The 27,998-nt window shown below is 40.2% G+C and overlaps 1 protein-coding gene across 1 annotated transcript; it reads right to left on the reverse strand.

Moving 5' to 3' along the window:
- On the reverse strand, window positions 1–27,823 carry LOC149279833 (glycerophosphodiester phosphodiesterase 2-like). Its single transcript, XM_089500830.1, has 15 exons — window positions 27,641–27,823; window positions 26,343–26,446; window positions 25,850–25,943; window positions 22,696–22,794; window positions 21,637–21,730; window positions 20,369–20,514; window positions 19,637–19,719; window positions 5,520–5,670; window positions 4,343–4,567; window positions 3,900–4,057; window positions 2,457–2,604; window positions 2,168–2,250; window positions 1,624–1,637; window positions 748–800; window positions 1–168 (listed from the first exon to the last, which is right to left on the reverse strand). The coding sequence occupies exons 1-15, from the start codon at window positions 27,821–27,823 to the stop codon at window positions 1–3; spliced, it is 1,803 nt and encodes a 600-aa protein (XP_089356956.1).
- Between the last annotated feature and the right edge of the window lie 175 nt (window positions 27,824–27,998).

The following is a 27,998-nucleotide window of genomic DNA, read 5'->3' on the forward strand; positions in this document are numbered from 1 at the left end:
TCAAGTGATCTGTGATCCAACGACACCGATATGAGATCCATTATGACCTCGCCAGTCGGAAGCCTCATTTAGTCTCGGCACAACCGAGGCTTTTCGTGACGCATTGCACCGCTGGAGATGTGGGTTGACTTCTGCCATATCCTTCTTCTGACAGCGACATGTCAAGCTCTGCAAAACAAGAACATGACATCATGACGTTGCGGTGACATCAGACGTCTAGAATGTCTAGACATCTGGATGTCTGCAAAGGGGAACCATTGAAAGTGATGTCATAGGTTACAGGTGACAGGTAAGCATCATTCAATAAAACCACTTAAAGCCAAACAAAAATGTTTATTAAAAGGCAGAAAATTTAAAGAAACAAAAATAGCTTTGGTTCTAAAATATATATTTGTTTAACACAAAACAAAATACATTTTTACTAAATTGTGATCCTGAAATGTATTATTATTTTTGTGTTTGGAATTTGGATTTTTAATATTTTCCTTACAAGTAAGTTTAAAGTCTGCATAAAAAACATTGATTTTATACTTTTCCTGACAATAATGATAAAGAATGTAGTCCTGTCTGTCATATATAGAATATTTAAATGTATTTTATAAAACAATGTTGTGCGAGTCGGTCCATGCCATTTGCATTCTCTAATCATTCCAGCAGGGGGCGATAATAAGCAGCGAGGGAGATTGCCCTAAATTGGTGTTGAAAAGGAAACAAGTTACAATTTTACTTAGAAATATAAAAATCTACCTTCAAGCAGGCCGTTGTTTTCGGGGCAACATGATAGTCCTCTCTCTCGCCACCTGACATAAGGTGATAAAATGTCATTTATGAATTGGCCAGACCAAAATGAATAAATAAATACATAAATACACCAAACTTAGAAATCCTCGTTAGCGAGTAGCATAAAATGTGTAATAAAAATAAATGAAATGAATTCACGCCTCCAGCCACACACCCCTTATACAAAAGTTTTGGGTCTCTTTGGTCATTTAAAATGTGTAGAAAGCACAGGAATCTGCCCTTTTACCCCAAAACCCAGTCCTGTTATTTTCGAAAACCCAAGAGTTTGGGTAAATTTTGCGAGAATTCCAAACTATGGCAACAACGGAGTCCAGCAACGGAATGCCACGTTACCAGAGGGCGAATGGTGCAGGGTACGGATGATATTAACCCCTTTAGTGCCAAAGCTTTGAGTTATACTTTTGTTTCGACAACGTATCCCTCCGCCAACTGGAAAGCGAGAAATATAATGTCACGGCAGCGTTTAATCGACCCCTTTGGAGAATCTGAGACATTCGCCGTTATTTTGGCGGGTTTTGGGTAATTTTCACTGGGTAATGCGTGAAATGGTTAATGGAAGGAATGCTAATGAGATTATGGGATAATATTTCCGACGTGTCAGCAAATTCCATTTTGGTGCCGAAAACGCTCTCCCCAACAGCCTCACGCTTTATGCTGATTATTAAGGAGGAAAAAAGGAGTCGGGTGTTGCAAACGGAATAATGCCGGGCATCTTCTTATTCTGTCGTTCTATCTCTTCCGGCTACGAGCAGGAGCGTATTACGGGAGGGTTGTGGCTACTTTTTCTCTCCTGACCATGAGTGGGCGCCCTCCGTGGCTCACCCCTGTCCATGGTGCTGGAAGTAGAAGCAGATAAGGGGGTATAGACGCTGCATACATAACGGCGAGGATATCAGTATATATAAGTATATATATATACACAGGGAGCTGCCATCACAGGGGTACAATGACTACCCCTATATGGGCCCTGGCTAGCCGGGGGGCCAACCTCCCTCATTGGTCATTGTGGCCCGCTACTGGTGTCTGGGTCCTGGCAGGCTTTAGGGCCCAGGTGGCCCCTTATTGGGCATTAAGTCCTTGTTGCTCCTATCAACAATAGGGCAGGATAGTGGGAGGAGAATGGGGCCGGGCAGCGAATGGAATATGGGGTGGTGGGAGGAGCATAGAATGGGAGGCAGGATTTATATAGGGCCCCAAGATTCCCGTTAGTGGCCCTGGACCCCAATTCCAGAGGCAGTGTAGGTAAATAGCATTTATCACCCTAAACATGGGACTTGTAGTCAGGATAATAAATGCTGCCGGTCCATATTCCACCAAAACGCAGCCATTCCCGGGGCCTCCTCTAGATGGCGCTCGTCGGACTCACCAATGCAGAAGAAAGATCAGCGCGATCAGCAGCGCGGAAACGGAATCTGTGAGAATCCACATTAAGCGGTATTCCGCCGGAGTCTGAAAAACAATACGGCAAACACATCATAGAAACGTGGAAATTACTGTCAGGCGCCGGCCCCATGCATGTTAAAAAATCCCCTCACGGTATTAGCCTCCATCACTTCTGCTGGGAGGCTGTCCCACGTATCTACCACCCTCTCAGTAAAGTAAAACTTATCTCAGTTAGCGATCCATACTGTGACAGCTCACTTGTTGTTACTCACCATGAGAAATAACGGCCGATCCATCCGTTTCAGGGCCAGCACATCATTCGTGGTCACGGAGTAAGCTCCAGAGCACCACGCCAGAGAGAACAGCCACGGCTCGCTGACCACGTACAGATTGGTGGATATATTGGCAGCGGCGTACGTCCTGCGTCACAATATGGAGCGTTAATTCTGTGCAAACTATTAAAGGGAACCCTGGAAAGGCCCTGATTGGCCAAACAGATTTAAAGGGACAGAATCAAGGGGAAAAAAATCTTGTCTGTGCCAGGGCTGTCTCTACAACACAACAGGGGAGCAATTCTGGAGCTTTTCACGTCTGCACTTTCCAAAAAAAACTAAATGTCAGAATCCCCAGAAATGTAATGAGACCGAGGCATTCTATTGTTTCCCACAGGCAGTATGATAAGGAGTCAGGGTCTTTGTCAAGTAGATCTGGGGTCAGCTGCCTGAAAACATATTATGGGGCAAAAACTACAATTAGTTTAACGGAAAACAGCAATATTTTGGAAAACATATTTTTAATTTGATTCTAGTAGGAGTAAAAAAAATGCTGGGAGATTCGTTTTAAAGAAGCTGCAAATTCAAATATTTTTTAGATGGGCTGTCCCAAAACTAAGAAGTTGAGTCAACGTCAGGGGCGGGCTGGGCCGGGGGGCAGGGGGGCAGGCCGCCCGAAATCTAATCTAAACAGCCGCTGGGTGCTGATGCCGCCGGCCGGCGCTACTTTAATACTTTTTTTTAAAATTGAATATGGCAAGCCGGATCGGCTATTAAATGGAAAAAAAAAATAGTATTAAAGCAGATCCGGCCGGCGGCATCAGCACCCAGCGGCCGTATGCGATGGCCGCCAAGTGATGGGAGCAGCGTGAGGGGTGAAAGCTCCGCCCCCTCGCACTGACCTTTCACCCCTCACGCTGCTCCCATCACTATGCGGCCATCAGATTGTTGGAAATCGAATCTAAACGGCCGCTGGGTGCTGATGCTGCCGGCCGGCGCTACTTTAATACTTTATTTATTTATTTTTAATATGGCAAGCCGATCCGGCATATTAAATAAATAAAAAAAAGGATTAAAGTAGCTCCGGCCGGCGGCATCAGCACCCAGCGGCCGTTTAGATCAGTTTTCCAGCAGTCTGATGGCCGCATAGTGATGGGAGCAGCGTGAGGGGTGAAAGGTGAGTGCGAGGGGGCGGAGCCACTTCACTTGACTTGCCCCCCAGGCCTTAGGCTGCCAGCCCTCCCCTGGTCAACGTCTTAGTGATCCATCATCCTTGAGACGTTACAAATGACATCAGACCTTCCTACTCATTTCATCGACTCGCTCGGATAATTCTACTACATTTTAAGTTGTAAAAATTAATAAAAATTCATAAATTTTCCTCCAATTTAACCAAATCTTAGCAAAAAGCCCCCCACCAAACGTGTTTTTTTTTTTTTTTACCTGATATCGTCAGAGGACATTTCGTTGTATGGAAGGTTGAGTTTCACAACGCGATTGGCTACGAGCCTTTTGACGGGTGCCTTGCCCCCCAGGGTCTTCTGAAACTCGGGTGACATGGATTGGACATCTAACGTCACATCATTGGTTAACCAACAGACCTGAAATACACAGATAATCAGTCGGAACGCAGGGTTTCCCCGATGCTCCCTTTTTTTTTGATTACGTTATTTCCTTATTATTTAATCCCAATGACATCCCTGACGGAGGAGAAACTGAAAGTGTTGTAGATACGGGGAACAGCTTCCCAGCAGAGGTGGTAGAGGGTTATACAGTGAGGGTATTAAACATGCGTGGGATAGACATACGGCTCCTGAATCTAAGACGAGACCAGTGATTAAGGGGTTAAAATGAGTGCAGATAATAGCAAAAAAAAACTCTTGTACCAGCCGAGGATCAATGGACGTCTCGTTGAGGATGACCTTCACGATCTGGCCAGTCCAGGAATCGCTGTAGGGATGGCCGTCTGGGGGCCGGTAGAGGTCGAACACAACACTCTTATTATTCCAATGAGCCAGTTCCAGAAAATCGCTCAGTTTGTAAATCGACTGGTTTAACGCTCTTTTCCGATCTTCCGGTGTCAGAGACGCCACGTTGGAAAAAGGCTTGTTCTGGAAAGTAGGGAGGAACAGGAGAGGTCATTTATATCGTCCCCATGAGGTTCCTCGCGCATGGCTAACAATTTAACACATCTGTCTGACGCCTGGGTTCCCCAAAAGCAAGTGGCGGAATGCTCCTCATTTTCCTGTATGCAGGAGCCGCCATCTTGCTGCCCCATCACAGGATGTAAATCGCCCCGCACCCTGTGATATCTGTGATAATAGCGTTACGGAGGGACCTGCGCGGCTGGAAACAATCTCTAGCGCTAGAGGCTTCTGCGCCGTCCGCTAAAACAACATGGGGAGAGAACAGGAAGCGGCTTCCAACTTCCTTCTCGGGCTGACGGGACGGAGAGAACAGGAAGCAGCTTACAACTTCCTGCTTGGGCTGACGGGAGGGAGAGAACAGGAAGGGGCTTCCAACTTCCTGCTTGGGCTGACGGGATGGAGAGAACAGAAAGCGGCTTACAACTTCCTGCTCGGGCTGACGGGAGGGAGAGAACAGGAAGCGGCTTACAACTTCCTGCTCGGGCTGACGGGAGGGAGAGAACAGGAAGGGGCTTCCAACTTCCTGCTCAGGCTGAGGGGACGGAGAGAACAGGAAGCGGCTTCCAACTTCCTGCTCGGGGTGACGGGAGAATTCCGATACAGTCCGCACTGAGGGATCATGGGACATTTGATCTGTGCATCTTGCTCAAGGAATCCCTCTCTCAACTCAGTGGTTGGTGGGAGGCTGGACCCTCCTCGGCCAATGACACGCCAGTCTGAAAGCAGAGGCGCTCGGGGAAAAACTCTGCAGGGCCACCAACGGCTGATTCCAGAGGCCATCCGTGTCATTCGATCAGTAACATTTTCTAGCGCCAGTTTTTGATCTATACAGTCATTCTTATGATGACAGATCCGAATATTACAGCGACGATAAAAGCCGCCGGATGGCAACAAGACAGACGCAAAAACCCAGTACCTTCAGGAACCAGCTGCCGGCATTGAGCCGCGAAAGCTTGTCCCAGGATAACGTGGCAGCGTTGACCTCGGCCAAGTCGGGGTAGACGTCTTGTACATCGGTCGTTCTCTTCAAAGTGCGGTCGTGCATCAGAAACGGCACTCCATCAAGGCTGAAGGGAGAGGAAAACATTCACAAGAAAGCTTGTTACATTGTATTCCTGAAGAGTAAAGCATAAGAGGTATAAGCTTTATGGTAGATGTGTGGAACAGACTCCCAGGGGAAGTGGTAGAGGCTAATACAGTGAGTGAATTTAAACAGCCAATCGATGACAGGAATCTGAGGGCAGCTGCAAGTGAATCTAATTAAACTCCTGCGACCTTGACCAGTAAAATGCTTTAGAATTTTAGGAGCCCATAAAGGTCCCCCCCCGAGGGGGAGGGGCAGCATCTGGGGCAGTTAAACGCAAACAATGATGAAAATAAATATTATTTATTATTAGATTTATATTACAGTAAGATTTGCACCGTAAGCAGACGCAGAAATGTGTTTTTTTTTAATCTAAGAATATACAAAGTTTCCTCTTTTATCCTAAATTGCAGGAGGCAAAAACATTTATAGAACCCAAATCTTTTTATATCCTTAACTGGTGGCGGATAATTAAACGCGGTCTATCCAGAAATACACGGGGTGGAAATATCCGACCCGGGGACTCCTCTCACAGCAGAGGTTTGGGGTTAAACCGAGTATTTCAATATCCATCAGAATCATCATAGCTTTATTCCCCGTATCAGATAAAAAAACACATTTTCAGAAATCTCGCTCTGTTTTGTTTTTTTACCCCAGTTGTAGTTTTTTACCCCATAATATAATGTTTTAAGGCAGCTGCATATCAGCCGTTTCTATGATTATCGCTCTGTTATCTGATCCCCGATCTACTAACCCCCCCCGACTCTTTATCATACTGCCTGTGGGGAACAAGAGAATGGCTCAGTCTTAATCACCCAGCTAGACTCTCTAACTAATGAAAGTCTATGGAGGAACGGACTTCATTAGCATCGCCATAAAGCGTCAGCTCAGTGTGGGGTTTGAGCCGGAAAAGGCACCCAAAATATCACATGACTGACAGCAACGGCGGCTCCAGGTCTGCAGATAAAGGGAGATTATTGGGGCAAAATGAGATACAAAATGTATAACTGCATACAGCGCTGGGGGGGTATATATTTTTTGCCTTAAAGAATGTAATGAAATTTGATTTCCTGCACCAACTCTGCTGGGAAGCCGTTCCACTTATCTCCCACCCTCTCAGTAAAGTAGAAAGCAGAAGCATTTGGTGCCAAAACACAACAAAACTGTGACATTTTCAAGCAATATGTTAAGGAGATTCACCAGCAAAGAGGAATCATTAGCTATTCTGCAATAATTGAGTGATATAGCACCGCCATATTCCGCAGCGCCGTACAATGGGATCACGCAGAGAAAACATCAACGTGGAAACGCTGAGAAGCTGGCCAAGCCGCGGTTTCGTATAGATCTCGCTCGCTGCGGCTGTTATAGAGCGAGCCGCCCACACAAACGTGTATTTTTAGGGCACGATCGTCAGTAATGGATGTGTTTTTTTTTTAAAGACCTCCTTTTGTAGAAACAAAACATTTAAAGAAAACATGAGAAAAAAAAAGGAATCTACGGGATTTACCAGCATTAAACACATTTCAGTGAATATAGTTTCACTCCACTCTCACTTCATGCCACTGCTCTATCTGACTTTAGAACTGGCGCGGGACTCGAAGCAGCGGCATTACTAGAAACCACATAGTGCCCCAGACCAGTCAACTTCACCAAGCAGCACGTCCCACAATGCCAGCTTTGCCCTCAAACTGCTTGTGAGTGCTGCCTTTCCTCCCCAAACAGCTTGCCTGTGCCACCTTTACCCCAAAAAGCTTGCCTGTGCCATCTTTACCCCTGTCAGATATTTTATGATGGAAAAAATGTATTCCATATATATATGTATTTTACATGAAAACAAAATGAAGTCAGAGCCATTTTATTTTACTTAATCATATAGTGATTATTTCTTTTTGTCCTTGTTCCCTCTATAATAGAGAACAAAGAAGTATTCATGTATAGAGATGTTTCAGTATGTATGATACAATTAATGTTATCTTCCATGAGAAAGTTAAGGAGTAGACGCTGCATATCTTTAGAAATGTAACTTGGAATGGGGGATACATGGTAAGACTACCAAGGCCTGAGTTACTATCTAGGAGGTAACACCTGGCGATTAGGGTAACCAAGGAAAAATTCCAAACACATATTTAATGGTTTTAAGTTAATTCTTAGACCAGAGCGTCTCTCACAGGTAAATTAAGAAATTACAACGGTGTAAATATGAGTAAAAATCCTAATTATAATGGGTAAAACCCACCGTTATGATTGGAGAATTCCTACCAAAAGGTGGAGGCTATGATAATGAGCCCTGTTTTTAAAAGCTGATGTCTTTAATAAAAAAGGGAGGAAAAAAGAGAGAGAAAAAAAAGATCGCACCCTGAAATGGACAGACCCTGGCGGACTTATTCACCAAATTTACCCCAGAGGATGGGAATCTTAAGATTCTGGCACCATATTTCACTCTTGGAGTTACTTTGAGTTCTAACCTATATAACTGGTAGAAAGTTATTTTCTTTTCCACTTAATTTTTTGCCAATGAACCTGGATTAACTTCTACAAGTACCAGTTGGACAACAGCAACAAGTGGTGGTAATTATAATTGTTTTATTATTCTGAATAGAGATGAATTTTGTCTTCTTCGTATAGAATTCCCTGTTTCTGGGAAGTACTATATTGCATTATTGTATATGGCGGCTTGTGAGACTGCAGCTTATAACCCGTGATAATAACAATAATGAAAAGGTATTTTTACCTATAGATGAAGTTTGACATCATTTGCATCTATTAGGAATTTCACTAATACTCGTAGACATTATTAAATTAGTTTTTAATTTGTTATATTAATTGAACTAATATTAGAGAGATAGTGATATTTTTATTACTGCCCTGATTATTATAAATTTTTGGTTGCTGAGTGGACTGGAAATTAATTGTGTGTTAGACTCATATAGTACTAATTCATATTGATAACTATCGATAATATATTGTATTTGAATTGATTCAATTTTGACATGTTTTAAGAACTTTGTGTTTTATATTATGCACTGCGTGACCCATATATAGATTTTATAAATTGTATTCACAATAAATAAATATTTTTGATTGACTATCGTGGCGATATCTATCTAATTTGAATTATAATTTTCGGCGATCTGAAAGAATTTAGGATCGGAGATAAAATATAGGGTATCTCCTTAAATTCATATTGTGGATGTGGTACTACAATATTTGATAGCGTCGTTATTTTGTGTGTGTGACGAAATATTGGTTTTGCCTATTTTGTCTCATTAATATCCCTAACATAATTGGAGGCACTGCTGAGATATTTCACGTAAAATAATAGTTCCAATTCTTGATATACGGTAGTTTTCTGTTGTTTCACATAGTATATTTTTGGTACTGTGTATTGCATACTGATCAGTGCATAAAACATGTTTGTGTCCAGCAAATCGAGTGCTACTTCTGGTGAAGATGTTTTGCTGTCTAAAGCACAACTGCTGGTACATGTTAATAACATTAAACAGGATATTATGAGAGATTATCATAAAAATATGAAAATCAAAGAGAATTATGGAGAGTGGCTCCAATCCCTTAAGGGTGAAGTACAAATGACCCTAATAAATGAATGGTCTGAAGGATCACCCTTTGTCGGAAAATTGAATGCTATTGTTCAAACATCTGATTTGAAGGAGAGAGAAGGGTTAATCTTTTCATCCTGGCCCTATTTTCTTGTATTGGCTTCTCAGTTGTTGCGAGATCGTGAAACTAGAGAAAAAGAAGTGTCTAATCTCCAAAAAGAATTGCAAGTTCCCAAAGCAGCCCTGGATCAGTTAAATGATACCCAGGCGGAGTACAAACAGTTGAGACTAAAGTTTGATGATTTGACTGATAAGCATTTGGCACTTCATGGCCAGTACTTTGATGCTAAGAGCAGGGAAACGGATTGTCGCTATGATCTGGATAATTGTCATAGGGAGATACGAGAACTCCAAGTCCAATTGTCTAAACAGGATAGTGTGCAAATGCCTAAGCTATCTTTGTATGGTGAAGGTGATGAAGGGGTTAAAACCCACACCACCGTAACAGAGTCTACTGTTCTGAGTTTAAGTAAGCAATTACAAACTCTACAAGAACAGGTTAACCAGGTGGTTTCTGTCCAATCACAGCGGAATCAGAAGATTAAATGTTCTGATACACGTGATTCCTCTGACTCTGATGAGAATCAGGAGAGTGATAAAAGTGATAGTGAATGTTCCGTTTATTCAGAAGGTCATGTTTCAGGTGAACCCTCTGTGATGTTACAAGGTGCCAATACGGCCAGAACACACAGATCAGACGGGCGCTCCCGTAACTTTAAAGGAGCAGTAAAGGGTACTAAGAAATTACCCGTACCTGTCTATGATGCCCCTAAGGTAATTAAATTCCTTAAGGAGACTGTTGCTGAATTTTCTAGAAAAGGCACAGCTAATATTGCTGATCATTTAGAATCATTTGAAAGGGCAATGCAGTTTTTGGGGATGGATGATGATTCCAACAAGAAACACTATGTGTCGTGGACTTTTTCAAGTCATCACAGACATTACTTTGAAGGTTTACAAAGTATGCGAACCCTATCTTGGTCTAAAATGAAATATGAGATTAAGATTGAGTTTGGACAGTATAAAACTGTCTCCGCTGCTAAGAAGGCTGTGTATAATCTGAAATGTAGGCCTCACCAAAGTCCTAGAGAGTTTTTAACTGTTCTCAAGAACGCTTATTCTCTTACAGAACGTAAACCCAGATATGATTCTCGAGAATTCCGTGATCTTTTCTTCTATGCAATGCCTTCTCCAATTCGGACAAATCTTGCTAGAGATTATGATAGCGATTGCTCATTAGACTGGCTTGTTAATGAATGCATGACGCTGTATACAGTACTGCATGCCAATGATGATTTGCCTGATAAAAAGAGTCAGAAATTTCATGGACAAGAGGTGGCAGAAACCCAAGCCCATCTGGGATTAGAATCTCAGAAAAAGAGAAGCTATGCTGAGGTGGTTAAATCCCCAAAACCTCAGAAACAGGAATCGGCTACAGCCTCACCTGTTGTCAGGCCTAAAACTCCTAATGTGGAATCCCAGGATAACAAAGGACAAAGTCCTACTGCCAAAAAGAATCCACAGTGGAGGAAGGGTAATTCCCAGTGGAAGAAAAACCCTCAGGCAAGGAGGAAATTTTACAGGACTAATAGGGACAGATCCAGTCAGTCTGAGTCTGATAACTCCCAACAGCCTCAGCCAAATAACTCCAAACCTAATAGGCAGTACAGGAATGGGAAAAACAATTTACGTCATCATGTCAATCAAATGAGTGACCAAATCAAATTGTTAACGGAGCAAATGACTAAATTTAGTCAAACTATGGCTACAGTGACCACCAATCCTTTTTTAGGGGCAGGTCCTGCCACAATGCCAGCTCCCCCGCAATAGATCATAACGAAGTTAAAGCCGATGTGGCAATGCAGGGATGGTTATCAGATGATATAATTCCTAACCCTGTTTTACTTCCAGATCCTCATCATCTATCAAATGATTGTGTTAATAATGATGGTAAAACCTATGTGGTCCCTCCACTTTTGGCTAGGGGGGACGTGTCTGTAACTTTATCTTCTATATTGCAGCCAGACCAAATGAGTCCGCAAGCTAACTTGTCTTTAAAAGCACCTAGTTCCCAGGAGCCGACTCTGAAGGAGTTAACCGATGAGATGCCGACCGCTAGTAACAGCTTGAATGCTCAAGACATTCCTGAGAAAGAAGAACTAGTGGGTAAGGATGTGCACACATCAGTACAGGTTGGAACTACTGCCGTGACAGGTAACGTATGGAAGACAAGTGATATGCTGACACATTCTAAGTTCTTATGTGAACTAGAAGAATATGAAGGAAGATATTATGTCTCTGTAAATGTACAGGATTCATTACCACATCCCTTCATGGGGTTAATTGACACTGGGTCACAGGCAACTATATTGTCAAATGTGTACTTTCAGAAGGTAATGGATTTAGCAGCGGAAAAGCCAAAGCTAAGAGATTTTCCAAATACTCTGCTGAGTGTTGGAGGTAATTCCCTTCATGTCGTAGGTTCTACCTGGTTAAAGTTTACCATAGGTAATAAGACCTTGAGACACCCGGTAATAGTGGTAAATCTCCCCTATGACCGATTGATTTTGGGTATAGATCTACTCAGAAGACTTAATGTAATCATAGATTGTGTGAATGGGATTGTATGGTCACAAACCAAAGTACCCATTCCATATGATAAGTCTCATCAGCAATCCAGGCGTAATTGCCATGTGATTGAGGAAAGGCCGGACTCAATTGAAATTCATTTTAGGAATAGTCAGTCATCTGATGTTACTGTTTTGCAGGTTAACGATTTTATTTCCCCTGCAGATGATCATTCCATAAAAGTTCAACCGGAAAGGATCCGAAATGTATCTCTGGAAGGCGATATTTTAACCATTTCTCTTCACAGGGATTATGTGGAATCTGTGGAATCAGCAGGTCATGTTCAATTCCTTGATAAAATTGAAAGGGTTAATAACAATTTATTTTTTCCTGTTCAAGTGAATGATTTAGGGAGAAGTAAGAATGCCAAGTTGAACTTGGAGATCGAAAACAGCTATATCAACAAAAGTCTGTTAAAACAGATCGCTAATCCTAAAATGATCCGGTATCTTTCTCCCCAAGACAGGTGGATCCATAATCTGGACGGCGAATCGGATAGCCATAATATTATTGCAAAATGTTTGTTATCCATTTCTATCGGAAATAAGACAGCCAAACATTTGTTTCTGGTGTTGGACGAACCTCGTTACCAGATTTATGTAGGAAATGATGTCATACATCGCTTTGCTATCCATCTGGATCTGATTAATTCTAATCTTTGGACCAGGTTAAAAGGCGATCCTTGTGAATTTCAGGATGAAGATGAAGCACTGAAATCGGCACAGTTATTGCCATATGCAGTCAGTGTTCAAGTACCTGAAGATGTAACCATTCCACAAGGGAGTAGTAACTTTCTTCTACCCATACAGATTAAGAAAGGCCAGAGATTGAGAAATCTCAATGCATTTATCTGCTTATCCAACCGGATGCAACAGCTAGGTATCATGGTAACACCTACACCAATGGTAAATATTCATGGAAACCCTATTTATGTTGTTATAAACAACATTGCACCTCATAATATTACCTTATCCAAAGGTACTGTTGTAGGTTTGGCATTGGATTCAGAATATTATACTTTTGGATTTCAAAATCATGTAATAGGTCTCATTCCTGAAGAATACTTGACAGAAGAACAAATAGTGGAACAAACGTTTAATTCTATTCCAGAAGGTTTATTTACTATCCAATCTGTTTATCCTTTCAATATAGGTGAAGGTTCGTGCAGGATTGAAGAATCCTCCATCATCTTTGACCACCTAATTGATGAACAAGAATATCATGACCAAAAGAAAATTAATCCACCTGGAGAGGACCTAACCTCTAAACTTGAGGAATCCTTTGAAATAGGTCAACCTAAAGTTTTTCCTGGATTTCAGGAAAGGGTGGAAGAACAGATATCCATGGCTGATGCTTGCTCTAATGACAGTGAACGTCAACAGCTAAGGGAAATCCTAATGGAGTTCCAAGAGATCTTTGCCAAAGATTCTTATGATTGTGGTTTTACTAACCTTCATGTCGCTAGGATCCAGACTGATCCCGATCTACCACCCGTATGTATCAAGCAATATAGATTACCTTTAGCGTCCTATGATGCGCTACAGGATATCATTCGGAATTTAAAGGACCGTGGCATTATCTGTTCTGTGCACAGTTCGTATAATAACCCCATCCTAGGAATTCTGAAGCCTAATGGTCAATGGCGTTTGTGTGCTGATTTAAGACAGCTAAATAAACGTGTGTATATGTCTGGATGGCCTGTACCCTACATAGACCAATACTTGGTACAAATGCAAGGATCCAAAATATTTACGGCCGTAGATTGTGCCCAGGGATACTGGACTATTCCGGTACACAAGGAGGACCAATACAAGTTGGCCTTTACATTTGGAAAACAGCAGTATACTTGGACCCGGATGCCTTTTGGTTACATAAATTCTGGTCATGAATTTGCTGTATTCATGCATAAAGTTATGCCTGATGCATTTGAAAGGGGAACCTTGGCCTATGTGGATGATATTTTACTCAAAAGTACTTCTTTTGATAAATATATTCTGGAGATCCGATATGTTCTTACTCAATTAAGAGAGGCAGGAGTTAAACTCTCATTACAGAAAGCCCAATGGTGTCGTACCAAAGTCAACTTCCTTGGACACGAGGTAACTTCTGAAGGGTTAAGTCCACAGAAGAAGAAAGTTGAAGCCGTTCTGAATGCCAAAACTCCTACCAATGTCAAAGAATTAAGATCATTTCTAGGAATGATTAATTATTCCCGTAAGTTTATTGATAACTATGCAGAACTAACAAAACCTCTTTTACAGCTGCTTAAGAAAGACGTAAGATGGAACTGGCCCAGGACAAAGCCATGGATGAGCTGAGGAGAAAACTCACTCAGGCACCCTGTTTGGCATATCCGGAGGGAGGTAAGCCTTTCTATCTGGAAACAGGATTTACTAATTTAAGCATAAGTGCGGTTTTGTATCAAAAACAGGATAATCTGAACAAGGTCATCGCATATGCAAGCAAAACCTTGTCACCGGTTGAAGTGAAATTCAACAACTGTGAGAAAGCTTTATTGTCTACGGTATGGGCATTACAGAATTTTCGGAGCTATATCCACGGCGAGAAGATCATTGTAGAAACTGCTCACCAACCTCTACAATATTTGCAGAGCGACAGGATACGAGACGGTAATCTTTCTAACAGTAGAATTACTGCATGGACTTTATTCTTACAGGGATGGCCGTTAGAAGTCCGTTATAATCAAAATAAGAAGAACGTAGTTGCCCAGGGACTAGCAGATCTACATGATTGTGCTGCTCTACCTCTGGATGATAACTCTACCGGAGATGATTTCCTAGAGGAACAATTACTTTCTCCTTATAAAGCGTATGACGAGGAATATTGTCGACTACTATCATGTGTATACATAGATGGTTGTTCATATCATATCACCATTGATAATGAACGGAAATTGGTAGCAGGTATTGGAATCACCTGGACAGGTGATTATCCAAATATATCTGTAGGATACAGCATTGGTCCTAAAAGCAGTCAGATAGCTGAACTTTGTGCCGTATATAAGGCCATTCAAATGGCAATTGAATATGGTGTTAAAGAATTTGTTATCATAACCGATTCTAACTACGTGCGCAATAGCTTCGTCGAATATCTGCCTAGTTGGAAACGTAACCAAATGCTGAGAAGTAACAACAAACCTGTGAAGCATGGTAAGCTGTTTTGTAAGATTGATGAATTGGTAATCAAACATGATTTGACCATTTATTGGAAGAAAACCAAAGGTCATTCTAAGATACAAAGTATCGATAAAGAAGGTAATGATTTGGCTGATTCATTAGCAAAACAGGCAGCCATCAATGGAGAACTTTTTAACATTGATGATCTTATTGGATCAATTCAAATTGAAGCCATAACTAGACAGCAAGCTAGAAATGAAGTGGACCTTAATATTGCACAATGGAGTCAAGAATTTCCCAATGAGGATCTGATCACTAGTCAAAAGAACGATCCCGTTATTGGTCGATTTTATGAGTATATAAAAGATCCTATTGCCAATCCTATCACTGATGATGATTGTAAGGATAATGAAGACTTGCGAATCTTAATGAGATATAAAGTCCAATTCAATTTGATGGATGGATTGCTGATCAGAACATCCAAACATGGCATACAACAATGGGTAGTTCCTACCACCTTTAGAGGTTTAATGTTGCAACACGCACATGATGCACCTACATCTGGTCATCGTGGGGATAAGATCACCTACGAAATATTGCGTGATTATGCCTATTGGCCACATATGCTAAGAGATGTGCAAACTTATTGTCGAGGATGTTTGATTTGTCCGCAATTCCAACCTCATGCTCCAACTCATCGTGCACCACTTCAGAAACGAGGAATGTCTCTACCTTGGTCTGACATACAAATCGATTTCATTGGACCTGTAACTAGATCCTCAAGAGGTAACAAGTATATGTTAACTGTTACATGTATGTTTACCAAATGGGTAGAATGTATCCCATGCAGAGAGAACACTAGTTCTATGTGTGCAGCATTACTAATCAATCATGTATTTTCCAGATTTGGCCTTCCTCAGAGAATCGAGTCAGATCGTGGAAGTCATTTCACAAGCGAAGTGATGACAAAAATGTGGAAAATCCTAGGTGTGAAACGCAAGTTACATATCGCCTACCGTGCAGCTTCTAGCGGAGGGGTAGAGCGTTATAACCAGTCCATAGTAAATATACTCAAAAAGTATGTGAAAGAATCTGGCAAGGACTGGGATGTTAAATTGCCTTTAGTTCTAATGGCTATTAGAGCTACACCTAGTACCGCCACTAAGATGTCACCTTTTGAATTGATGACAGGCAGGAAGATGGTTTTACCACAACATTTGCTATATCGCACATCTGATCATAATTTGATCAACGCTGCAACAACCCATCAGTATGTTGAAAATCTACGTAAACATCTTCAATATGCATTTGCTTTTGCACAAAAGAATCTAGGAAAAGCAGCAATCAGTGCTAAAACCTACTATGATCTGAAGACTACTAAGAAAGAATATGAAATCTCCGACCAAGTTTATCTGTATAACTTTGCACGAAACCAAGTAAAGGAAAAGAAGTTTCTACCTTCTTGGAAGGGTCCATATGTCATAATTGACAAGATTTCACCAGTAGCTTATAAGATCAAGATTCCTAAAGATGGTGATTTTGTTGAAAAATGGGTTCATATTAACCAATTGCGTTCTTGTCATCCCAGATCTCAGTTAAGAATTATAGATAATGATTCTGAGTTAGAAGACTGAACATCGGTGTGGAGTCAGAAGATCCAAGTCAACAATGTGGTATCGTATACAACTTGACATGTGGTTATGTTATGTGATAATGTATATCCATAAAGTTGATTTCCATACCATCCAGCAACTATATCAATATCGATAGGTAGATTGGATAGCTATGTTTTAATGTCAAGTAATATTACAAGTACGTATTCTCATACTATTCTTCTTTTTGAAGATTAAGACAAGGATTCGAGTTCTGAAAGATGTCCAAGAAGGATGTGACGATCGTCTGGATCGTATTACTCCTGTGTCACGAGATGCGGATGGAACCGATCGCAGAGCCTGGACCATCTTCTGGCATTATGATCCAAGAAGCTCCTGGATTCATCCTTACAGAAAAGAGGATCCTAACACAACGTGTGTTTGTCAGCTTAGACCCGAAGATCTCCATCGAAAAACAGTACAATGTTTCGTCAATGCAGCTCCCTGAATTAAAGGCCTGGTACCAGATGCATCTTGAAAGAGCACAAAGACGCGTTCAAGAAATTTTGGAACAAGCCAGGAAGCCGTTTGTATCGAGCTCCATTACAATGAATCATCGAGCTAAAAGATTCCTTGTTGCCTTAATTGTTGCCTTGGTATGTACAGCCATAGGTGCAGTCGTTGCAACCGGTATGTCTGCCGCAAACTCTGTTTCTGTTCAAACTTTGGAGAACGAAATTCGAGGCTTAAAAGGAGAAATCAATGCTATTCATCGGGAAATGGAACGACAAAGAGAGTATCTAGTAGACTTAATGGTTATGGTAAATGATACCATTGTAACCACAAACATGCATTCCAAATTAATCTCTCACTCCATTAATCTGCACCAAAGTCATGAACAATTCAAACGTGAACTTTTGTTTGTGCACGACCCGATACTATTCCACACATTTTCATTTTTGGACGAAGTGCAATCTGGAATGACTGATTTAACCAGAGGACACATTCCTTTATATTTTGTTTCAGAGACATCGTTCGTAAAATGATTACTAAAGTGGATATCGATATAGAAAGTTTTCATTAATGACTTCTCTTTCAGGAGCAAAAGTGTTCCAACCCGTGCATTATACCCCTGCATGTCCCATGTCGGACAACATGATTTGAAGTTGTTAATATACTATCTGATGTTTGTTTAGATCATTCTAAAGCAAACTGGACTTTGCTTTGTCATAATCTAAAGGGGGGATTATGTCAGATATTTTATGATAGAAAACATGTATTCCACATATTCTGTATTTTACATGAAAACAAAATGGAGTCAGATCCATTTTATTTTACTTAATCATGTAGTGATGATTTCTTTTTGTCCTTGTTCCCTCTATAATAGAGAACAAAGAAGTATTCATGTATAGAGATGTTTCAGTATGTATGATACAATTAATGTTATCTTCCATGAGAAAGTTAAGGAGTAGACGCTGCATATCTTTAGAAATGTAACTTGGAATGGGGGATACATGGTAAGACTACCAAGGCCTGAGTTACTATCTAGGAGGTAACACCTGGCGATTAGGGTAACCAAGGATAAATTCCAAACACATATTTAATGGTTTTAAGTTAATTCTTAGACCAGAGCGTCTCTCACAGGTAAATTAAAAAATTACAACGGTGTAAATATGAGTAGAAATCCTAATTTTAATGGGTAAAACCCACCGTTATGATTGGAGAATTCCAATCAAGAGGTGGAGGCTATGATAATAAGCTCTGTTTTTAAGCTTATGTCTTGGATAATTAAAAAAAGAAACGGACCTTAAAAAAAAATCGCACCCTGAAACAGACAGACCCGGACGGACTTATTCACCAAAGTTACCCCAGAGGATGGGAATCTTAAGATTCTGGCACCATATTTCACTCTTGGAGTTACTTTGAGTTCTAACCTATATAACTGGTAGAAAGTTATTTTCTTTTCCACTTAATTTTTTTGCCAATGAACCTGGATTAACTTCTACAAGTACCAGTTGGACAACAGCAACAAGTGGTGGTAATTATAATTGTTTTATTATTCTGAATAGAGATGAATTTTGTCTTCTTCGTATAGAATTCCCTGTTTCTGGGAAGTACTATATTGCATTATTGTATATGGCGGCTTGTGAGACTGCAGCTTATAACCCGTGATAATAACAATAATGAAAAGGTATTTTTACCTATAGATGAAGTTTGACATCATTTGCATCTATTAGGAATTTCACTAATACTCGTAGACATTATTAAATTAGTTTTTAATTTGTTATATTAATTGAACTAATATTAGAGAGATAGTGATATTTTTATTACTGCCCTGATTATTATCAATTTTTGGTTGCTGAGTGGACTGGAAATTAATTGTGTGTTAGACTCATATAGTACTAATTCATATTGATAACTATCGATAATATATTGTATTTGAATTGATTCAATTTTGACATGTTTTAAGAACTTTGTGTTTTATATTATGCACTGCGTGACCCATATATAGATTTTATAAATTGTATTCACAATAAATAATATGTTTTATTGACTATCGTGGCGATATCTATCTAATTTGAATTATAATTTTCGGCGATCTGAAAGAATTTAGGATCGGAGATAAAATATAGGGTATCTCCTTAAATTCATATTGTGGATGTGGTCCTACAATATTTGGTAGCGTCGTTATTTTGTGTGTGTGACAAAATAATGGTTTTGCCTATTTTGTCTCATTAATATCCCTAACACCCCAAACAGCTTGCCTGTGCCATCTTTACCCCAAACAGCTTGCCTGTGCCATCTTTACCCCAAACAGCTTGCCTGTGCCATCTTTACCCCAAACAGCTTGCCTGTGCCATCTTTACCCCAAACAGCTTGGCTGGGCCCAAAACAGTTTATCTATGCCGTTTTTTTTCCGAAATGTTTTAATTATTTTTTTTGGGGGGGGGGCATTTATTATAAATTCCTTTCACCTGATGGTGACGTCCGTCTCCAAGCCATCAGCGCCGAGTTCAACGGCTTTCTCAAATGACATCTGTGTGTTTTCCGGTGCCAGCTACAGCCGAGAGAAAAGAGAAACGTGAACTAAAACGGTATCCGATGCGTTAAGTTCCCTCACTGGACTCTCTACCACTTCTGCTGGGAGGCTGTACCCCTTACCTACCACTCCTTCCATTACATCTAAACCTCTGACCCTCTAGTGTTAGATTACGGTCCCTTGTTGTAACCTCATTTGTTAAATCACTTTATGTATTTAAATGTCTCTCTCCCATCTTCCTTCTCTCTTCTTTCCCCCATCTCTCTCCCTCCCATCCCCCATCTCTTTCCCTCCCATCCCCTCTCTCCCCAGTCTCTCTCATCCCCCATCTCTCCCTCGCTCTTTCCCATCCCTCTCTCTCTCTCTCTTCTCCCCCCTGTCTCTCTCATCCCCCCATCTCTCCCTCACTCTTTCCCATCCCTCTCTCTCTCTTCTCCCCCTGTCTCTCTCATCCCCCCATCTCTCCCTCGCTCTTTCCCATCCCTCTCTCTCTCTTCTCTCCCTCACCCCCCCCCCCCAGCTTTTTCGGATGCTTTCGTGTTCCATTATCAAGGCTGTTCTCTAATAGGGAGATAATCAGAAACATTATTATTATTTATTGTTTTATATATAGCGCCATCATATTCTGTAGCGCTGTACACTGGGATACACCCGGAATTGCCCTTACCTGGGGCGATCCTCTGTGTGCAATAAGGGATGGCTTGGGCGGCAGGGTCCCTTCCTCCAGGATGCAGGGCGAGTACATGCCCAGCGGTATCAGGTACAAAAACACCAGAGTGATCAGGTAGGGGGTAATTATCAGCACCTGAGAAACTGCAGACAAACAGATCAGTAGCCGCCAATCAGCCCTCATCGGCCCCATCCGGCCCCCGTCTAGTCACCCGTTTCTCCTGCTAAATCAGTCGTTGGTCTCGTCTTAGATTCAGGAGCCGTATGTCTATCCCATGCGTGTTTAATACCCTCACTGTATTACCCTCAACCACTTCTGCTGGGAGGCTGTTCCACTTATCTACCACTCTCTCAGTAAAGTAAAACTTCCTTACATTAAAGAAAGATTAAAGAATACTCTGAATTTATAGATGAGGGACAAGCCAGGGAGGGAAAAAGGGACACAGAGTCCAGAGAAAATATATATATGTAAATAGAGACACTTGGCACGTATGGGAAAGAACCTTATGGTGACATATAGCTTGTTTTTCAGTATTGTAGATCTGCATTATATGAACCTGTGGATTAGCGGCATTAATGTAAAGGGTTAAATATAAAATTATGCTAATTGTTTTTTTTTTAAATAAATTTAATTTACAAAAATGTATTCCATGCAGGCCTGGGGTGTCTTTATCTATAGCCCCAAAGGCTGACAATCTACAACTGGTGTTTTTTTATTATTATTTTATTTATTTCTGTTGTTTAATTCTGATTTTAGAAATGAACAGTTTGAGCGGCCGCCTGAAATGTCACGTTTTTGGAGCAAACGGGAGAACACACTGACGAACATTCGAATAATCCTTCATTCCAAAAAAAACCCCATGTTTTAATAAATAAATCCGCGTCCCGTTCAGCAGCCGCAGGAAAAGGATTATTATGTAATCATTTCTTTGTGAAGACCTTTATTCTTTTTCTTGTCTCTTTGGCTGATCAGTCAAATTACAGCATAAAAGGACAATACATTCTATCAGGAGTTACTTCTGATAAAGGGGGTGTGAAATACATATCTGCCAAGTGTCCCTGTTTCGTTGGGCCAGTCCCTCTTCCACACCACCTATTTCCTCCCCGATGCCTCTGTTTCCTTTGATTTGTTCTTACAGGTTGAAGAATGCTTAATAGAGCAGGTATTACGCCTTTTAATGTATATTTTTTGTTGGCGGGGGCTGTCTGGTGTCCCTTTAAACGTAAAAGAACCTTAGAAATACCCTAGAATCGCCCAGATCTTACCCGTTTTATTCATCCTGACAAAGTACAGAGCCACCGGCCAGGACAAGACCACCATCACCGCAATGGCCCCGATGTGTAAATAGGCTGCAGTGATCTACGGGAAATATATCATTTATTTCTATAGCGCCATCACATTCCGCAGCGCCGTACAGCTTACAGTCTATTTCATGCATTCATAATATAATAAATATATATCGTATTTGCTCCATTATAAGATGAGGGTTTTTTTCAGAAAAATATTGGTCTTATATTCGAGGTCATCTTATAATCAGGCCTCAAATAGAGGTCTGACTACAAGACAAAGATCCAGATCACCCCGCAGCGCTGCAGGGGACCCGGATCATCCTCTCTGGCATCCGGTGGACGTCTGTGCGATGCGTGCAGACAACCTGCACTGCTGCCGGGGCTTCTATGGCGGAGCGGCCGTCGTCACATGACCTTCCGGTGCTCATTCATAGAAGCCCAGGCGGAAGTCCCGGGTAACAGCAGAGGTTGTCTGCGCGCAGCGACGTCCACCAGCTGCCCCACTAGACACCAAGGACTCTGCAGCAGGGGAAGAAGTCTAGGGATGCACTGGTAAGTCAGGGGAGGGTAAGAGTGGCATATGGGGGGGCATAAGGGCTTTCTGGAGGCAGAGTGGCATATAGGGGGTTAAAAGGAATATCAGGGAGGCAGAGTGGCATTTAGGGGTTAAAAAAAATATCAGGGAGGCAGAGTGGCATATAGGGGGGGTATAAGGCATTTCTGGGGGGTAGTTGTGCATAACTGGGGGCAGGTTGGCAAATAAAAGGAAATAAAAACAAAAAATGCATTTTTCTCACAGTTTTTTTAATAAATATGAAAAAATAGTTTACATGAATTAACATTTACTGGTAAAACTTTTTTCCAATAGGGTCGTCTTATTTTCAGGCTTTTTCTTTTTTTCATAAATTAATATTCAGATTTTGGGGGGTCGTCTTATAATCGAGTAAATACGGTGTATATATTATATTATTATATATAAACTATTATGTATTTTATTTTTTATTTATATACGGTTAAATAAAATTTAGGACAAACCTGGAAAGAGAGAAGAATAGTGTTCCATTCCGGGCTCCATAATTTAGACAAAGCCACCAAAGCGGCTATCGAGACCACCAGAACCACCAGGGTTCCCACCTGCAAATGAAAAACGTCCATTAGGAAAGATTTTCTGCCATAAAGGCTGTAAAAATCAGCAAATGGTATTACGGGCTAGAATCCGTTCTGTAATCTATGGAAAATATTTCACATTATGGAAATCAAAGTTTAAAAATGGATCTCAGCTAAAAAAAAAAAACAGTGGGTGCCGAATGTAACAAAAGCTTCATAACAAGATAAAAATAGACAAAAAAACTACATATCAACTTAAAAATAATTTTCTAAAAATATTGTGGTTTTCTGTTTTTACCCCAGTTGTAGTTTTTGCCCCATAATATAAAGTTTTCAGGCAGCTGCACATCAGCCGTTTGTATGATTCTCGCTCTGTTATCTGACCCCCGATCTACTAAAACCCCCGACTCCTTATCATACTGCCTGTGGGGAACAATAGAATGGCTCAGTCTTAATCACCCAGCCAGACTAATGAAAGTCTATGGAGGAACGGACTTCATTAGCATCGCCATAAAGCATCAGCTCAGTGTGGTGTTCAAGGAGATATTTTTACGAAGTCTTTCTGGTTAAAGCTAAAAGCCTCCTGTCTCTCTTTCCATCCATTTTTTACGATACAAAGTGTGTCAGCCGCCCTTGGGCTATTAAAAAAAAACATTGTTTTTGTTGCTCTTTTAAGGACATTACTCTTTAATCACTTCCTACCTTGTGACTCCAGTGCAGGTGTAACTGCTGACCTTCAGAGAGCAGACATACCGCTAAAACCTAAAAAAATAAATATATAATAAAAAAATAAATAAAAATATATTTATTTTCATGCCTGAGACTTCTACTAAAACAATGGACCATAACAATCTGGGACTTATTCATTAAATAAGGTGATTTGTATGACTAATCTCAACAACTCGGATTCACATTATGAATGCCCAGACCTTCAATAATGGCCCAAAGTGGCCACCATAATCCATAACTCGCGTCCAAATTTTAATAATTTTTTTCCAAGTATTTTTATTTTTTTGGGTAAATCCATTTTTTTCACTGTGTTTTTCCCCTTTCTTAGTGATCCTGATTAAAAAAAAATAAAAATAAGTATTCACAATAAAAAATAAAGAGGACTTTAGTTCTTTGTACGCAGACTGAAAACTCCTTTATCCTCTTTGTGGATTATTTTAAATATTGGAAACATCACAATCCCCATAAAGAAACGCGGAGAAGGGGAGCCGGCTGCCAACGTCGGCACAATTGCCGGTCAGACAAGGACTTCAGTGTCCTGACCATTGAAGATGCCTTTCTTCATGATCCGTCTTATATCCCATTCAAACCCATAGAGAAAAAAAAGATACTTTTTGGATTAAGAATATTGGTCAACTCAGGTTAAATGGGTAAATTCAAAACGTTGAATGTTATCTGATTGCAGGCAGGGCCGAGAGGAAGATAAACGGATCCGTATCCAGGTCACAAGTCGGCGATTTAGAATTTTGATTTCTATCTATCGAGCTCTGAGGAATCCTCGAATTCTACGAGAACATTCTGAAGATTATTTCTTTTTGCCATCGGTACACCGTGGAATCTATATATTCACGCAGGCTTATTTATATATATTTATTTTAATATATATTTTCACAAACATTTTGATTCTTTTATTTTTTTAGACACAAATAAACCTTGGAATGAATATCTGCAATATTACAGAGGCTTATTTATATGGTTTTCTTTATATATATATATATATATATATATATTGATATTTTTATGTATTTTTTATTTTTTAATATTTTTTATTTTTTGCGCGGTTATACTTAAGAATATAACTCTGCATCTTATACTTATCTTTATATATTTATATATTTATAGTAATATATTTTCACAAACATTTTAAATTTTTAATACAAATAAACCTTGGAATGAATGTCTGCAATATTACAGCAGCTTATTTATTTGAATATATTGATATTTTTATGTATTTTTTATTTTAACTTTTTTTACATTTTTTTATTTTATTTATAGAAATATATTTTTTCGCAAACATTTTGATGAATAATTTAATATCTGCATATGTATATGAATCTACTGATATTTTTATGTATTTTTTATTTTAACTTTTTTTACATTTTTTTTATTTTATTTATAGAAATATATTTTTTCGCAAACATTTTGATGAATAATTTAATATCTGCATATGTATATGAATCTACTGATATTTTTATGTATTTTTTATTTTAACTTTTTTTACATTTTTTTATTTTATTTATAGAAATATATTTTTTCGCAAACATTTTGATGAATAATTTAATATCTGCATATGTATATGAATATATTGATATTTTTATGTATTTTTTATTTTAAATTTTATTTATAGAAATATATTTTTTCGCAAACATTTTGATGAATAATTTAATATCTACATATGTATATGAATCTACTGATATTTTTATGTATTTTTTATTTTTACTTTTTTTAAAAAACTTTTTTATTTTGTTATTTATAGAAATATATTTTCACAAACATTTTGATGAATAATTTAATAATACCTGCATATTTATATGAATTTATTGATTTTTTTAAATGTATTGTTTTTCTTGTTTTGTTTCTGTATTATACATGAAAGTGAAGTTGTTTAAACCTGAATATTAGCCCCCTTGTCCTTAAAATCATTAAAAACAATGCATGGCTTAGTCATTAAGGGGTTAAAAAATCAGCAAATTGCTTCTGATGCAAGAAAAATAAATACTAATTTTTAGTCATATATAATTATACCAGCTTCGGACGCCAACTGGTTAAATTAGTCAATATTTCAATTTTATAGATCATAAAAGGGGTTATACTGCAAACAAGCGCATTTCACCCCAAAATGTTTGCTCATAATTTTAGGTATTTCTAATACATGACCTAGTGTGATGTCACGATGTGTCGTGTAAGAGTGACATCAGCGGGTAGAACTCTCACCCAGGCGTTTCTACACCCCAAACGGCACCAAACACCAAAGAATAAAGCACCGGGACATTTGTGAGAGAAGTTGACCAAATAATGGCCCTTGCAGTGGTTTATTGCCCCTGTGGCTTTTGTGTGACTGCAATATACTTACCACTAAAATGGCGACATACGTAAACAGAAACACAGAGGCTATGAGGATTAATATGGACCAGAGGATCCAGGAGCCCACATTTCCATAGATGAACCTGAAAAAAGAGGGGATAGAGAGTTACTGCAAAGACAATGACGCATGAAAAGAGATTAACATATGTCTTGACACGCCCACTCTCCACCCATTTGCCCTTTAAATGGGGGTGTTTCCCACTGACTTCAGCGGGGACGACCCCGACGTCAACAGGGCCCCCCGCCGCCCACCAACACCACTGGACCACCCACCGATGTCACGGGACCGCCAACCGACATCACGGGACCGCCCACCCGCTGATGTCAGTGGGCAGTCCTGGCCGCGTCCCGCAAGGGAAGGCTCCGGGTAGCCGGATTTCAGAAGTTACCAGGTGTGGTTCCTGGACAATATCAGCTACAAATAAAAAATGGGCCTTTTTGTCATTCTTGTTATTTTCCATCGTCTCAGGCGAGGAACCCACCAGTCGAAATCATTGTAGTCGTTCTGCGCTTCTCCCCAGAAATAGAGAAAAACCAGCGACAGACAAAAGGTCGCTATGAGCAGGAGGAAGAAGACGTTCTCCACCTGTAAACGCGAAAAGCAGTTATTACGGCAGGGAACAGAAGTCTGCCCGTGGGACAGATTGTCGATCACAGACTGAAACGCATAATAATGTCACTCATTAGCATACAGGGACGCTTTCTACACCATGTGAGCCATCAATCTCCAAATATCAACTGCTTAATAGCCCACGGGCCAAATGGCTCTAACACTGGCCCTTATGGAGGTAAAGATATTCGGAATGGAGCGACCTGTGTTCAAGCAGGGATTCCAGCTGTGATATAGCAGGGAGAAAAGCACCAATCAGGATGCTCAGATATCATTAAATCAGAAGAGAATATGAAGGGGTCAGTTCCAGACTGTGAGACCCCAGAATCTGCCCCCTCACCCCGAGATTGGGGCAAAACCCTTGAGAATCTGCCCATTCACCCTGAGATGTTGAGCCTGGGGTAAAAATTCTGAGATTTAGAGGCGTACCCTGACAGTTTCCTGTTATTTTTTTGTCCCAAATATAAAATATTTCATTCTTTTAACACATTTTTGTGTTTTTATTAGATTTTCTGCTTGTGCGAAGAATGCAATCTGTAATTTAACCCCTGATTGGTGACACAATGCAATCATCTGTTCTTATCCTAAAACCTTCGGCTGAAACCCGTGAACCAATTAAGACCCCTCCTCTCTGATAAATATTTGAAGCATTTCAGAAAAGAAAAACAAAAATAATAATAAATAAATACAAAATTAAAAAAATAATCAGTGTTTACAGATCTCCTGACGGTAGCCCACGTGACCCAGATACATCAGCTGAGAAACTACAATCCCTATCATCCTATAATATCAGTTTAGGTGCCAAACATTTTGGGAATTTAAAGATGGCGTTAGTATAATGGGACATGTAGTTTGGCAGATGACCTTTTGTCTGTAACATGAGAATGGAAGAATTTGGTGCAAAAAAAGCCTAAAAAGGGTGAAAAACGCATGGCCACCTGGACCGTGTCTCCATATTTATCTACAAATGCTACGATCATCCCAGGAGCCGGCGAAAAGTTATCTGAAATCTTTTTCAACCAATATTTAATAAAAAGTTCCGTATAAAAAGTAGGAGAACCTACTGCCAGACTTACAGGTCTGCATTCAAGCCCTTCCATAACAATGTACCGTATCTGATCCTATGGACCTTGCGTTCGCGTGGTGGGCTTGGAGTCCACCATCTCTTACCTTCTTGCAGCACCATTGCCCAGGCTCTGTCTTCTGGCGTTGATAACGTTTCCATCGGCAGCTGTAGAGACCGGCCAGAAGGGAGATGAACGGCTGGTGCTCATATCTCTGAAGAAGTCTTCTTCTCACGATCTTCAGCTTTCCTAACCTCAACCTCTCGAGGTTGATGGATGCGCCACCCATCTGGGGAAGCTCACATTTATCATCACGTCCAGAAAAGCCAAGTAAAACACGGTTCAATATCCATCCAAACACATTTCAGCTCTTCATATATGTTGCTGTTGTATCAATTTACATAAAAACGCGTTGATCAACAGTCTATACATTGCGTTGTATTTCCGAGTCTTTGGTAGAAGTT

The sequence above is a fragment of the Sceloporus occidentalis genome, unplaced genomic scaffold (assembly GCF_023333645.1).
Source record: "Sceloporus occidentalis isolate IW3139 unplaced genomic scaffold, rSceOcc1.0.p SCAF_160, whole genome shotgun sequence".
NCBI lineage: Eukaryota > Metazoa > Chordata > Lepidosauria > Squamata > Phrynosomatidae > Sceloporus > Sceloporus occidentalis.

Bases quoted from the DNA above. Each gene is read 5' to 3' on its own strand.
- LOC149279833 (XM_089500830.1), bottom strand. From the start codon at position 27,823: ATGGGTGGCGCATCCATCAACCTCGAGAGGTTGAGGTTAGGAAAGCTG. The intron at 25,944-26,342 runs GTGGGTTCCTCG...CTCTTTTTTCAG, and splicing joins GACTACAATGATTTCGACTG to GTTCATCTATGGAAATGTGG. The intron at 4,568-5,519 runs GTACTGGGTTTT...CCTACTTTCCAG, and splicing joins CCGGCAGCTGGTTCCTGAAG to AACAAGCCTTTTTCCAACGT.